This window comes from Aethalodelphis obliquidens, unplaced genomic scaffold (genome assembly GCF_003676395.1).
Source record: "Aethalodelphis obliquidens isolate GAN/ISIS:26980383/991018 unplaced genomic scaffold, ASM367639v1 scaffold13, whole genome shotgun sequence".
Taxonomy (NCBI): Eukaryota; Metazoa; Chordata; class Mammalia; order Artiodactyla; family Delphinidae; genus Aethalodelphis; species Aethalodelphis obliquidens.
This window is the reverse complement of record NW_020837957.1, coordinates 25,888,624-25,904,963: the sequence shown is the minus strand read 5'-3', so window position 1 is coordinate 25,904,963 and position 16,340 is coordinate 25,888,624. Positions and strand designations below refer to the sequence as shown.

Sequence of the window (16,340 nt, the reverse complement as noted above, 5' to 3'; positions counted from 1 at the left end):
GTTTCACATATCAAATTACTTGGGATACTTTTTTTTTTTAAAGCACTCTACTAGTTCCAAAACTGGTTCTATGACCCACACAGATACCAAAATCCACAGATGCTCAAGTCCGTTATATAAAATGGACATAGTATTTGCATATAACCTAAGCACATCCTTCCCTACACTTTAAATCCTCTAGATTACTTTAATGCCTAATTACAATGTGAGTGCTATATAAAATATAAATGCTATGTAAATTGTTGCCAGTGGTTGGCAAATTCAAGTTTTGCTTTTAGGAAGTTTCTGAAATTCTTTTTTCCCGAATATTTTCGATCTGCAGTTGGCTGAATCTGGGGATGTGGAACCTGGGAATACAGAGGGCTGCCTGCAATTCTAATCTCAAAAGGATCTATTCTCCTTTTACCTTAGCCCTTCCCCCAAATTTTAAAATAAAAGAGAAACAGGAAGGTCAACCAAATCCTATTAGCTTTAAAATCTGAACTCCTGAGCACAAAGGCTCTCTGCAGCCTATTTAAGTAAATACAGACTCCTAGATAGGATCCAAATTTCTCCCGCTTTCAACTAAACTTCTCTTGCTTGGCTCCAAATCCCTACAAGCAGATATAAATGCCTACTGGATTTTCCCAGCTTAAAGATAAGCAAATCTAGCCCACAACAATAAACCCAAATTGACCTCAAAAATCTATTTTTAAAAGCTTTGTTGTATGCAAAAAGAGAAATTATCTGTGAAATTCTACAAATGCCCATACATTCATCCCCTTAATGCCTTAAAATTACTTGATATACCCATATGTTCATCCATTCAATGCCTCAAAATTTTGAGAAGATAATTTCACTGGAAGAGTCCCCCTCTCAAAAGAGACCAGAGTAAAGATTCAAATAAGAGCACTACTTTTTTTAGTGACATAGATGGTCATTTGAAAATAGATAATCTATCAATCTTATTTTCTTTTAAGTATGAAGCATACAAGCTATAAAAAGGAGAGATAGATTCAAGAGAGAAATAATTCTTTTTAAAAAAGTGATAGTTTGCTTCTTGCTTCTTCAGCCAAAAACAGGCATGACAAAACAACTAATAAAACTATGAAAAATTATTTGTATTCAAATGTATTTCCAAGAAGATTTCAAGATCTGACACAGGCACAGAGAAAAGGAATGAATTAAAACAAATATAGAAAGGTCAGTTACAGACTGACTTCTATTTGAAACATGTTTTAAAATATTTTAATCATACTTAAAAAAAAGTGAAGTACATTTTTTTAATTCAAGTCTTCCAATTATCTTAAAACACTTATAAGCTGAACTCATACATTAAGGCAAATCCTGATTTTATATATTCATTTAATTGATGAATTCTATTTCATTTTAAATTGCTAATCCAGGGAGAGAGTTTTTGTAAAAAACATTTTATTGCTACAAAGGGAAACATGGTCACAAAAAGGCTTCAAGCGTATCTTAACGCAAATTACTATATTCAATGTCCAATGCAGTAAAAAAATACACAGAGCACAAAATACTTGCCCAATTTATCTCTTCTAGGGTAAGTATTCAAAACATTAATGCACACTTGAATATACACTCCCAAGAGCAGCATTTAAGTTCAAATGATTAGAATAGATACACTAACAATACACATCTGTTATCCTCAACACCAATAAAGTAATAAAAATTAAGCTTAAAAATTATACAAACAATCTATGTTAGGTAGCTATAAAAACTAAACTAAAATAGTCTTACCTTCATTTTATTAAACAAATGCCAAACATTTAGAAATTATATAAAACAAATTGTAATCTGTGGAATGCATGCAACATGGGTGTTAACTCTCATTTTAAACTACTGATATTCTTACCCTTTTCCACATTGGGACAAAAATTTAAAGCTTCTTTTAAAACTGACTAATACCTTATATTTAATTTTCTTCTGGTTGGTCAACGGGGAAGCTGACAGGTTCTTCCTTTGCTTCTTCTTCCTCTACTTCCCCTACTCCCTCTCCTTCTCCCTCTCCTTCCTCCACTGCCCCTACTTCCCCCTCTCCCTCTACGTCCCCTCCTTCCTCTGTGTCCCCCACTCCTTCTACTCCTCCACCTTCTCCCACTTCCTCTACTTCCTCCACTTCTTCTACTTCCTCTACTTCCCCCACTTCCTCTTCTTCTTCCTCCTCTTCCTCTTCCTCTTCTTCAATAGGTTCATCAATCTTTTCCTCCTCCTCCTCATCTCCTTCTATTTGCTGATCTTGAGAATGATCTTGAATTTCAAAGGGATTCTCACCCTAAAAACATGAAAAACAATAGCTTTTAAAGTCAGCACATTCATTTTTTATCAGTGAAATTTTTATTTGCTATACCATTAAAAATAAACTACTTTAAACTTTTAATTTCAACTTATAACAAATTCATTTAATATTTGAGTACTTATTTCATACCAATGTGGGTATATAAATTCCTGAAGTCATTACTTTATACTACATAAAACAAAGCAGATGAAGATTTATGTTCTACTTAATTACATCAATATTCAATGCACTACTGTTACAAGTTCTCTTTACAAAATTCAAATGAAAATCAAGCACTTTTAAAAACTCAAATGAAAATCAGAAACGTATTAGGTATCATGACTTACTTTTTTAAAAAAACAGACATCTTTAATTCACTAAACGTTCACAGATACAATTTTAATATTTTAATTTATTTAAATACTTAAATTATGTATCTGGATGATGTCTCATAAATTGGAGCATATTAGAAGGCTATATTAATGATGTAAGAAATGAAGAGGCAATGAAGGTTTTTAAAGCAGGAAAGTATAAGATGGTACTACACTTTAAGATATCCCAGGTAGGAAGATGCAGGATGAATGGAAGTAGCAAGAGAAGAAATACTAGTGAGGGGGCTACTCTAATAGCCCAGGAAAGGAAAGGGTAAAAGATGTAGTGACACTATTACCAGAATGGATAAATTAAGATGGGGAAAGAGAAGCAGGTATATGCTATATATAATTGGAATTTAAGATGTCTAAATGTCCAACAGGCAACGATAAATCTGCAACTAAAACAGAGAAGAGACTTCAAAATAAGATATTTAGATTTGTGAATTGCCTGAACAGAGTGAATAGTGAAGCCAGGTCTTAAATAGGAAAGCCCAGGGTAGGGCTGAGGAAGTAAGTAGGAAAAAAGGGCTGAGAATAAAACCTATGGAAAAGGCTTGTACATGGGGACAGAAGTTAGAAAAGGAATACTCAAGGCAGGAAGAAACCCAGGATAGTAAAATATCATCTGGCAAAACAAAGTTTCAAGAATAAGTCAACAGATCAACAGTGTCAAATGATTCAAACAGGTAACAGAAAAGAACTGAAAAGTTCACTAAAGCTGATAAATATTAAACTGAGTAAGGGTACTTAAAGGATTTATTATACTATTCCCTTTACTTTTGTATGTTTAAAATAATAAACAATAAAATGCTAAAATTTTTTATTTGAAAATTAAGTCACTGGTAATCTTAGAAAGAAGAGTTTCAAAAGTATGATGTAAATAGAAGTTGGACAGCAATGACTGCCCAAGAATGAATCTGCACAATTTCCTCCTAAGCTCTCAAAACATACAGGCCCAGACCCCATACTCCAATATTTTAATTTAATCAAGTACTGGAGCTCTTGCTAAAAGCACAAATTCCTGAATTAGTTTCAGACCTAAACTTTCTGAATCAAAGTGTCCAGGAAAGAAGTCTGGTAATCTGCATATTTAAGAAAGATTTAGGGAGATCTTTATCGGAGAAGTTTGAGAAACCCTAATTCAGAAGGTCTTTTATAAGGGGCCTGGGTAGCATTTTTATTTGATTTTAGCTTCACAGGGAATTCTAATCACACATCTCCAATTGGGAAATACTAGATTAAAGAGTGAATAATATATAGGAAGCAAAGAGCATAATGCAGGTTAATTACCTTTTCAAATATGATAGTAAGAAAAGAGATAAGAAGGGCTAGAGTCTAGGAAAAGTCAAGTCACTTTTAGTTTAGGGAACTCATAAGCATGTCTCTTTGGGGAAGAACAGTAAGATAATAAACAGGAAAAAAAATCAGATGAAAGTAAGGAGAGAGATAACTGATGAAACAACAACATAGATGAAGGGCAAAAAAAGAGTGTTTTCCTTCACAGACAACAGTAAGGGTGAGAAAAAAGATACATAATTCTAAAGTAAAAAGGAGAAAAGTTACAGAGTTCACATCTAACGGTCCAACCTCCCTAAAGCAAGAGAAGAGATAAGAATATGGTAAGTGAAGGGAGTAAGAATGAAATCCGGATATGTGAAGAGTGGAAAGTTTGAAATAGTCACTACGGGAAGCACGTTACATTGACTGATAATAAGTAAAATTATTGTGAATTGCAGTGAAAATCTGGCAAACATAGTACTGGCATAATTCCATGATATTTTTAGCAAGAAAGACAGTAAAGCTAACCATAAATGGCAGAGTTAAGAACTGGTAAGTGGTAGAACAATTAAGTAAAGAATTTTAGAATGGCAGCACTGCATTGTCGTAAGGGCTAACCATGAGTGTCCAGGCCAGGGAGTGAAGGCAGAATAAGATGATATAGCTGGAGAAGTGGGAGAAATTGATGAACTGATTATTTCACGGGAAAAGATTAAAAAAGGTATTTTGTCATTCTGAGAGCACTTAAAGATGAAAGTGTTTTAAAGCCATGACCAGAGATGATTATGAGCAGAGGATTTCTGCAGACATCTAGAACAGCTAGAAACAGAGCAGACAGCAGGGAACAGAGCAGACAGGAATGCTGGACAAAAAATGCTGGACAAAGGACATCACTGAGTCATGTGACACCAGTGCGTCTTGAATTTTAACATGTATATAAATCAACTGGGATCTTGTTAAAATGAAGGTTCTTATTCAACAGGCCCGGATATGAACTGAAACTGTATTTCTAATGACCTCCCAGGTGATGTCAATACTGCTGGATCCTTGGATCATATGGAGTAACAAGGTTCTAGAAGAGTTCTCCTCAGTTCAGGTACTTTCTCCACAAGATGCACGTGAGCAAGACACTCCCACTTAATAATGTCTCCCATTCCATGAAGTGACTCTAAAGTGTAGCCTGAAAACCCTACATAGAAATTCTAATTTGTATTCTTCTCTCATTAAAAATTACTTTCATACATCAATAGAAACCATTAACTTCTCAAAAGTTTGTGATAGAGCAGGATAAAAAATTTAATATTTCCTAATTTAGCTATGGTGCTTTAATCTTTCTGATGCCATATCTCCCACAAAATTGGATTTCAATTAGGGCTGCATTCACCTTTTAAAAGTGGTGTCAAGAGTGCAGTAAACAGTGCCAAATAGGACAAATCAGAAAACAGGGCCCTCAGGAACAAGCTGAAAGAACTGAGATTTATTCAGCTTGGAAGTCATCTGGTTGAGGAATAATTTAATGATCACTAAATATATATATTTATATTAGATATACATATATAACAATTTATACATACATATACAAGATATACATATATAACAATCAAATAGTACCTATTAATCACAAGAGCCAAAATAAAACTTCTTTAATTTATAAAATATTTAGTTACTAATGTAAATAACACTTTTGTAAATCTTCAACATAACAGGCTCACTTCAGTGCAGGATAATTTTAAATGAGGTATTATTTTATAAAGACTCAAAAACTAACCTTTAAAAATTTCTATTAATTTCCTGAATAATAAGTTTCTTATTTATACAATAAGTGCTCATAATATGTAAAGAAGGATTACTGGAATAATATATGTCAAAAATCCTGAGAAGCAGTAGGCCAGGTATACCTAACTGTTCACCTCTGATTTTCCTAACATGAGAAGCAAACCTCTTTCCTCCTGGCCTCCTGATTCTGAGGGAGCTTTTTTCTGAAGCAACATATCTGATCTTCCTACTTCCCCTCCAACTTTTATCCAAGGAAGAGGAATGACTTATCTAATTGGTATGCTTAGAAAAAGAAATACAAATTGGATACATCATTCCTCTTTGGAATTTCTCTTTGCTCAGAAGACCCAAAAGAGGGGAAAGAAGGGATTGAGTCGGGCATCAAGACCCTCTTTTGCCTCTTCTTAGCAACAGAAAGGGTACATTCTACTCTGTTCTATGCCATGTGATAGACTAGGAGAACCCTGTTGCTGTCCAGCTGAACCAGTAACAGAAGTTGGGGGGAGGTGAGTCTGTCTAGGGGTGAAATACTAGACTATCTAAGACATATCCACCAAGTCACTCTTTTTTTTAAAAATCAAGGATAATATTGGGTCTGACATTTGGGTCTTCTATCAGACTCTTGTGTATCTCTCAAATGACCCAGAGCTAGAAAGGCGATGAGAAAGGAATGGCTTATTGCTCCCTCCCCCAATAAATCCCAATAATTAGGAAAAAAGGTATTTTTTTACCTATATGTACAATATTAAGTAAAATTCTCCTCATTTTGTACTATATTAAACATCACAAAGAGTTACCATATCATCATTTAACTATTACAATACTACAATATAACCTAAAGTTTTTGCACTAAAATCTTACCTTAATAAAACGTTCATATCGCGCCTTCACTATTGGATTATTTAAAATGCTTGTAGCAGTCAAGACACTCTCTCTTTTTATTTGTTCCTTATAAGCCTATGAAAAACAGAACACAGAGATACTTGAAAGCCATGCCATGAAAAATATTTCCTTAATTAAAATGACTGCATGCTCGAATCCTTAGTATTAAATGACTTATTTTCTGGCAAATTAAGCTATAAAGCAACAACAGCTACTGTGACCACAATCTAAATCATCTATGAATTAAAACAATGAAGATTCAAAAAGCGAATCAACTTCAGCAAAAAACACTTAGTCACCAAACACTCTAAGTCCGGGTCTACTAAACAGTTGCTTTCTCTCCTTTTCACTCTACATCCAACTCCCCCAGCCCCAGCTACTCCAACTATTCATTTTCATGCTATCAAAAAAAGAAAGACTAATTTTTCATACTGCTAGAGTCTTTCTCTGGGCTGTAAATAGTACAAGAATGTATTATACAAAGGAGGAAAGGTAATAAAATGGAATGTCTAATTGCCAAAAAGGTGTCAAGGGAATATCAAAAAAGAGAAAGGACAAAGATTTAAAAAAAGATTGTACGTGCTCAAAGTGGCTAAAAAAATCTGAGTTAAATGAGGTTCACGTCAATACAAAATATGAATTTAAGACTCAGAAATGCTCTATTTAAAACTTAAGTCTTTAATATTTGAATTTTTAAATTTGCTTTTCAAATAAACTAATTTCTCACAAAGTAAATATTTTTATTTGAAATAAATTTGACTAAATAAAACTAACACAGAAGCAGAAATATACTAATCAAGAAGAAAATAGTAAATTTTTCCTAGAAGTTTTGAGTAAATTCTACTAAAAACATAACAATACATAGTACCTGGTAATCCTACTTTTTAAATTTATTTTTCCCAGTCATCAAAATGTATGCTATAATCAAGTCTTTCTTTTTTGTTCTAAAATACACAAACACACACTCATAAAATCATTTTGTACCACGTTAAAAAAATGTTAACAAAAAAAAAACATTCAACAGCTATGATTTCCTGAATACTTACTATGTGCCAGGCACTACTTTAAGTGCCTTTTATATATTTTTTTTTTTTTTTTTTTTTTTTGCGGTACGCAGGCCTCTCACTGTTGTGGCCTCTCCTGTTGCGGAGCACAGGCTCCGGACGTGTAGGCTCAGCGGCCATGGCTCACGGGCCCAGCCGCTCCGCGGCACGTGGGATCTTCCCAGACCGGGGCACGAACCCCTGTCCCCTGCATCGGCAGGCAGACTCTCAACCACTGCGCCACCAGGGAAGCCCTTATATTTTAATTAACCTAATCCTTAATCAGTCACATAAGAGAAGAGAGATTATCCATCCTCATTTTATAGATAAGGAAACTTAGACAAAGAAAAGTTTATTACTTGCTTAACAAATGTATGTACTGAACCAGGATTCAGAGAAGTCTTGCTCCAGAGCCCACAATACTACACTTAACCACTATATTACACTAAGTACCTTTACAGTAATTCACTCATGAGATTAATTGGATTGTACACAAGTAGGTAGGTGTGAAAACAACAGCCTTTAAACAGCAATAAGGGATTAATGAACAATTCAATGACTTCATTAAGACAAATTAAAACTTGCCTGCTTCCCTTTGATATGATCAGGAGATTTTAAGTGCTGCTGAACTGAGCTATGTAAAGCAGGGATATACACACTGCAAGCACTGCAGTGAACAGTCTCTACTTTCATCATGTGATCATCTGCAGTAACACCTACAAAAGAAATACAACTATTAATAAGAAAAGTATGATTCACATACTTCTGACAAATCAAGTTTTCACTATTTCATTTCCATGATTATTTATGCCCCTTATTCCAAAAAAAGGATCAGAGTATATAGGTAGAGTTCTTTTGCCGTATCTCATTCATCTGCATATATAGATTGAAAACTATATGGATAAAAGATTAAAATTATAAAGTATAATTACATTATATTTCCTAATCATGTTATATACACTGATGCTCTGAGGTCTATAAGTCCAACCCCAAAAAATATAATATAAAAAAAAAAGCTGATTTTCTAATAAAATAAGAATTTCCATGCTTATGAATGTGGGTGGGTAGGGATCGTAAAAATATGTCAAAATTGTATTCATAAGGAACAAAAACATATGTTAGATCTTAAAAATGGTGACTGAGGTGTATTACAGGTGAAGGCTACTTTATATGTTTTTAACACCTATTTTATTTGTTGATTTCTGCACATCCCAATAGAGAGTAGCAGCTTTGGCTACCTGGCTTATCACTGTATGTTTGGCTCTTAGCAACAGTGCCTGACACATAATAGGACCTCAGTAAATATGTTAAATTAATAAGTTATATGTATATTCACAGGAATTTTCTTTAAACGCTGCACATGAAAAACTGTTGGGAACACACCAGTTTCCTTGGAATTATATCACTTTTAAAGAACCATGTATTTTTTTATGTTGAAAAAATTGACTTGGCTCTTCCTTTGGGCAACTGAACTTATCATGTCATTCGATTAAGAAAACAGTAGACAACATGTAGCTTCAATTCAATAAAAAGATCCCCATGATCTTATATTTCATTCTTGAAGTAACATTTTAAGGTACTAGTTACTGTGACCATCTGTATCTGCTGGTTGCACATCTGCAGATTCAACCAACCATGGCTGAATTTTTTTTTTTTTTTTTGCGATATGCGGGCCTCTCACTGTTGTGGCCTCTCCCGTTGCGGAGCACAGGCTCCGGACATGCAGGCTCAGCGGCTATGGCTCACGGGCCCAGCCGCTCCGCGGCATGTGGGATCTTCCAGGACCGGGGCACGAACCCATGTCCCCTGCATCGGCAGGCGGACTCTCAACCACTGCGCCACCAGGGAAGCCCCATGGCTGAATTTTTAAAATAGAAAATATTTAATACTCCAATAAAGATGTTAAAAAAATATATATATATATATATTTAAAAATAAAAAAGGTAGAAAATATTTTTAAAATTCCAGAAAGTTCCATAAAGCAGAATTCCATGCTGACAATTATTTACACAGCATTTATACTGTATTAAGTATCATAAGTAATCCAGAGATGATTTAAAGTATATAAGAGGACATGTATAGTTTATATGCAAATAGTACACCCATTTTATATAAGGGACTTGAGCATGATGGGTTTTGTTATCTGCAGGGAAGTCCTAGAACCAATCTCCGTCAGATACATAAAGACAACTGTCTATGCAAGGGAAGGATATAAGAGAAAATGGCACTTTCCAGGAATTACAAGTAATTCAATATGGCTGGGGCACAGACTATAAAGAAGGGATGACAGGGAAAAACAGCAGCGCCTAGATTATGAACAGCTTTGTGTGCCATGTCTAGGAATCTGAACTTTATTCTGTGGAGGATGGGGAAGCCACTGAAAATTCCTGAAGTAATAAAATCATGCAGTAAAATTAAAGATAAGAAAAACTAAAAGTAAGGAAACTGGTTAGAAAGATACTGTAACTGCCAAAAGAACAGATAAAGCTTTGAACAAATTCAATATTTAAAGAGGAAGTAAAGAAACAGACTTGGTACATATTTAAAAGATAGAACCGACAGAACACAATGCTACAGACATAGTAAAGGTGAGTACTAAGATTAACTTCAAAGTTCTGGTTTTGATGATGGGGCCACTTTCCAAGATGAATGAGGAGATATTTGTTAAGTTTTTGTTTTGTTTTCTTTTGGGGATGGAGGACGCTCAAGGGGAGGATAAATTTTTTGGATATGTTCACTTTGTGAGACTGCTAAAGAGAGATATCAGTAGGCAGTTGCATGTAGGAGATTGGAGTTAGAAGAGACCTGTACTTAAGATATAGGTCTAGAAGTAATCAACATATAGATGTTGATTTAAACTCTGTATGTAAATTAATTCATCAGGAAGATATATAAAGAGAGATGATAATGGGACTGACAATACTGAAAAATATCAACTTCCAAAAACTCAGTAGAGAAGGAAAAGCACAAAGAATAAAAATGACAAGGGGGGGCTTCCCTGGTGGTGCAGTGGTTGAGAGTCCGCCTGCCGATGCAGGGAACACGGGTTCGTGCCCCGGTCCGGGAAGATCCCACATGCCGCAGAGCAGCTGGGCCCGTGAGCCATGGCCGCTGAGCCTGCGCATCCGGAGCCTGTGCTCCACAACGGGAGAGGCCACAACAGTGAGAGGCCCACGTACCGCAAAACAAAAACAAAAACAAAACAAAACAAAAATGACAAGGAAATAAAGAAAACATCAGGGCACTGAGATACCACAGAAACCAAGGGAGGAAACAGATTCACAAAGAATACAGTTATCAGTGGAAAATGTTGCAGAAGAAAGATAATGATTCAAAAGAACATACTGAAGTTGGTGTTGGTAACCTCTGTCATAGCAGTTTCAGTAGACTAATGGTAGCAGAAACTTGTCTGCTGTGAGTAAAGTAATAAATGAGAATGAAAAAAGAGAGACCAGTGTGGACTATGCTTAAAGAAGCGTGGTTGTTTAAACAGAAAGGCAGGTTTTAGAGGAACTAGTGTCTATGCTTTTTTCTTCTCCTTTGGGGCTTATGAGAAGGGATAAGAGAGACAGAGGACATACAGAAGTACAGGCGGCCCTCTGTATCCATGGCTTCTGCATCCATGGACACTGGAGAGCCAACTATGGGACTTGAGCATCTGCAGATTTTGGTACCCGAAGCAGGTCCTGAAACCAATCTCTCTTGGAACCTAGGGACAACTGTATCTTCCATGTGGAGGCAAAGCTGAGTTTTCCTCTATGAAGGAAATGAAGTGAAAGACGTAAGGGCAGGTAGTGATAAATTTGTAAGCATGAGAACAGGAATCAAAGGATTCCATTTCTGATAACCCACTCAGGCCTACCACATATGACTATGTACTATATCACTCTATTGCAGCGGTCCCCAACCTTGTTGGCACCAGGGACCGGTTTTGTGGAAGGCAATTTTTCCATGGACGGGGTGGAGGGGGGATGGTTTTGGGATGTTTCATGTAATACATTTATTGTGCACTTTATTTCTATTACTATTACATTGTAATATATAATGAAATAATTATATAACTCACCATAATGCAGAAACAGTGGGAGCCCTAAGCTTGTTTTCGCTTGTCACTCACTGATAGGGTTTTGATATGTCTGTAAGCAATTGATTTATTATGGTCTCTGTGCAAACCTCTCTGCCAATGATAATCGGTACTTGCAGCTGCTCCCCAGCACTAGCATCACCACCTCAGCTCCCCCTCAGATCATCAGGCATTAGATTCTCACAAGGAGCGTGCAACCTAGATCCCTCGCATGCGTAGTTCACTGTAGGGTTCGAGCTCCTATGGGAATCTAATGCCGCCGCTGATCTGACAGGAGGAGGAGCTCAAGCGATAACGCAAGCGATAGGGAATGGCTGTAAATACAGATGAAACTTTGCTCACTTGCCCACCGCTCACCTCCTGCTATGCAACCTGGTTCCTAACAGGACACAGACCAGTACTGGTCCATGGCCCAGGGGTTGGGGACCCCTGCTCTAATGGGTATCATTTACACTGAAATAGGTATGTAAAATATATATGTAAATTTATAAATTAATTTGTTTAAATACTTACCTTCCATGACATCTTTTTCAATTATTTTGACTACTTCTGTTTGATTATTTGTCTGTTGCTTACGAATAGATGTTTTCTTGAATTTATTTACCATACATTCCTAAAAAACAAAATAGAAAGAATCCAAAAAGTTTTCAGTGAGCACATAGTATAGGCCTAGCACCATGCTTGGCCTATGGAAGATAACAATATCTGTTATATAAGAACTAGTAAATGTTCTCAAGGAGCTTACAATTTAGTTGGAAAGACTAATACAAAGTCCCAGGAAACTACAAAAAGTATTTACTTTTCAAGATGTATTTTAGGTACATAGAGAGAGAGAGATCGAAGACAGCTGATAGGCAAGAGATCGTCTCAGGACAGGTGAATATGAAAGTCCTAAATAACAGTTAGGAACCCATTAAACAAAATTACAGAAAGAAATTTTAATTAAGGTACACAATTCTGCAAGGATATAGAGGAGTAAATGATTCCTGTACTTCTAACCTTCTAACAGCTCCATCTCTTTTGCCCAAACTAATTGTATGTACAGTTAGCAGTCCAGATCCAACCCTGGCCCCAACTATCCACCCTTTCTCCAAGCCACTTCTGCCTACACCATCACGCTGGGGCCTTCCACTCAATAGTGTCATCTGTTTAAGTGTGAGTGTGTTCAATTTCCAATTTTTGTTAGTTCACTGAGGGGAGTGTCTTTGTCTTCAGTGCCTGAACAGCACCTTCCGTAAGTATTCAAGAAAAACTGTTGAACTGATGATCACATTCTGATAATATAAAGGACACTAATCAAACACGAGGCTCTGGCTCTGAATTCAGACTTCCATTTATTGAAAGTCACTGAACTGCTCTGAGCATGATCTTTTAGGATAAAGAGGAGTTAGTATAAGGCTGAAATGAAATATGAAGAAAAGTACCCAACACAACACCAGGTACACAGAAGACTGTTAATAGATGATAGCTGATTCTGTATCAATAAACAGCTGTTAAAGGAATTTTTTCCTGACACCTCTGCCAGAAACTACTGTGAAAAATGTACTCTCAAATAACAAATCTAAAATCTATGAAAGAGGATTCACGTCTACTTCTGAGCTAATTTTAAAACAACTCTTTCTTTAAGTGAATAGTAAATTAAATTCTTAGAAACATAAAATGGGAGAAAGATGGGAAACTATGAAAATATAAGAAATTCAAATGTCAGATAAAGTGCTTCTCACTTCAGAAACAGCTACTTACATGCAAAAATTCCATAACTACTTTATCAAATTTGGTTTGTTTTTGAATATGATCTAATGTTTCCTGGTGTGAAGAACTTTCCAGATGCAGTTCAATATCTTTTTCTTCAAATGTTCGAAATTTACAAAATGAACATGTGAATGCCATTCTGTAAGGGAAAAAAAAAGTTTTTCTTTAAATATTACCTTATTTACTTAGAAAGAGTTCATAAGACTATACCAATGAAATTAATTTTCCCAGCATAAATGATTTCCTCTCTTCCATTTAATGGTTGATTTAAATTTAGCTTAAGTCAGAAAAAGATAGTATCTAAGTACCTGTCTGGACACTGTTATTATACCAATTGGGATCGCTGGCCCACACTGGAGCTTCTGGGTATGAAAGATGGATCAATGAATCTACTTAATCTAATCCTAAACTATCCACTTCAAGTCTAGATCAGTTAGAAAGCCAGAGCAAACTTCAAGCAGTATCAAGTTCCGAAGTTCTACTACTTATTTTACACTCTGTTCCATCCTCAAGCTTCCAAACCACTGAAGTAGTGACAACAAAGCCAGGTGGAACACCAGACAACCATAATTCTCTCTGTTAGAGCTCTTGGATGATCAAAAGTCCTGCCCTGTAAAAATCACTTCAGGATGACTAATCAGCCTGGACGGAACAAATGCACTCATTTAGAAGCTCAGGAGGCACTCCAGAATGAATTTTCCCTTTTTCTGCCATTTAATTATTCCTACCTCATATATTCTTGTTACTTCCTTTTCCTCGAATTACAACACTAGTTTCCTAATTGGTTTCTTTGCCTCCAGTCTCCATTTTCCAACTAATTCCTTACAGTACTATTATACTTATTTTCCTGGGTAAGAGTATAGGATCTGATATCTACTGCTGGGTTTATTTCCTAGCACCCTTATGTGACCTCAGGCAACTTAACTTATCTGGGCCTTAGTTTTCTTATCTTAGTAAGATTAAAACCCTCATAGAGGTGTTTGAGCATCCTCAGATTTTGGTATTTGAGGGTCGGGTGGGGGTCAGGTAGGAGGGGTGGTGGTCCCTAGAATCAATCCACTGTGCGATGACTGTAAATATCAAAAAATCATTCCTATATATCTTTTTTTTTTTTTTTTTTGGCTCTGTTGTGTCTTTGTTGCTGCGTGCGTGCTTTCTCTAGTTGCGGTGAGCAGGGGCTACTCTTCATTGTGGTGCATGGGCTTCTCATTGTGGTGGCTTCTCTTGTTGCAGAGCACAGGGCTCTAGGCGTGCGGGCTTCAGTAGTTGTGGCACACAGGCTCAGTAGTCGTGGCACACGGGCTCAGTAGTCGTGGCACACAGGCTCAGTAGTTGTGGCTCGCGGGCTCTAGAGCACAGGCTCAGTAGTTGTGGCGCACAGGCCTAGTTGCTCCACGCCATGTGAGATCTTCCCAGACCAGGGTTCGAACCCGTGTCCCGCACACTGGCAGGCAGATTCTTAACCACTGTGCCACCAGGGAAGTCCCATTCCTATATATCTTTGATCAAACCTTTTCATTTGACTCTCAGGAATTTTTTCACATCCAAATTGATGTATCTGCCTTTTCAAGGAAACAGGTTTTTGTTTTTGTTTGCTTAAACACAATACTTTATCGATTCTAAGACATATTTTTCCTTATTGCATCTCGGAAATCAGTCTGTATCATAAAATTAATGACATATCACAATCTCTTTTGGCCAGATAGATTATTGCTTGTGCATGTAAAAAATCAGGAATTCCAGTTTTAAAATCTGTAGAGTGATTGTCAGTGGCTTGAAAGTCCCAAGGACAATTATACAGCATTCTTTTAGACCCTGACAACCAAATAGCTATGGGAGAGGTGGAGAGTAGCAAATTGAATATGTCAATATCCTTGAGACAGGAATCAAACATAGGCTAACTATACACAACTACAGCACCAGCTTAAGACACCAATAACAGCTTTTTAAAAAATATCTTTTCTTTTTTTACTTTTTTCCAGTTTTATTGAGATTGACATATAACATTGTGTAAGTTTAAGATGCACAACGTAATTATTTGATACATGTATCTATTGTGAAATGATGAGCACAATGAGTTTAGTTAACGTCCAACACTTCACTAGTTATATTTTTTTTCTTGTGCTGAGAACTTTGAAGATCTACTCTCTTAGCAACGTCAAATATATATACAGTATTGTTAACAACAGTCACCATGCTGTACAATATATCCCCAGAACTTATTTATCTTATAATTGGAAGTTTGAACCTTTTGGCCATCTACTCAATTTTCCAACCCCCAAACCCCGGAAACAGTGTTTTTATGAGTCCAATTTGCAGACTCTACTAAGCACAAACCTGTATCCATCTCCATATTTCTCACTGTTTTTTTCTCTTCTGCGCCTTTGTTTCTCTCGCCGAGCCTCAATTCGTCGCTTTTCTTCTTCTTCATTTTTAGGATCTGTTTTTGCTAGGGGATCAGACAAAAGAGTTAAAAATAAAAATCATTTTTCCATTCTCCTTTTCCAGTCCCCAGTTCATAAACTATAGACATACAAGATTTACTTGACGGTCATTATCTAAATTGAACTCACCACAAAAATCAGAATTTGAGATTACCCAGTATTTCTGAAACTTCATTCGTGTGAATAACATCATCATGAACTTTGCCTATTTACTTCTCACCTATGTTATTATCTGCTACATATTTTTCTGTAGATCTGCTCATTTTTTCTTATCCTCATTTTAAGCAATAATATCCACATCACCTAAAATAATTTTGAATACCACACTCTGGGAAACACGGAAATAACCTGACCTTGCATGAATGTGGAAAAACAATGAGCACTAGAAAGAGAGCCTTGGATACAAAAATTCATTTATTATAGCAGCTC

General features: G+C 36.1%; 1 protein-coding gene across 6 annotated transcripts in view; it reads right to left on the bottom strand.

The window, feature by feature from the left end:
* Positions 1-1,211: 1,211 nt before the first annotated feature.
* Positions 1,212-16,340, bottom strand: part of ZNF326 (zinc finger protein 326) — a 36,960-nt gene continuing 21,831 nt past the window's right edge. For all 6 annotated transcript variants that reach the window (XM_027114289.1, XM_027114291.1, XM_027114294.1 and 3 more), the window contains 6 exons: positions 15,805-15,916; positions 13,459-13,606; positions 12,229-12,328; positions 8,217-8,347; positions 6,568-6,663; positions 1,212-2,275 (listed from right to left, as the gene is read on the bottom strand). In XM_027114289.1, the coding sequence (XP_026970090.1) occupies positions 1,916-2,275; positions 6,568-6,663; positions 8,217-8,347; positions 12,229-12,328; positions 13,459-13,606; positions 15,805-15,916 (947 nt within the window). In that variant the 3' untranslated portion in view covers positions 1,212-1,915. The remainder of the gene's footprint in view (positions 2,276-6,567; positions 6,664-8,216; positions 8,348-12,228; positions 12,329-13,458; positions 13,607-15,804; positions 15,917-16,340) is intronic.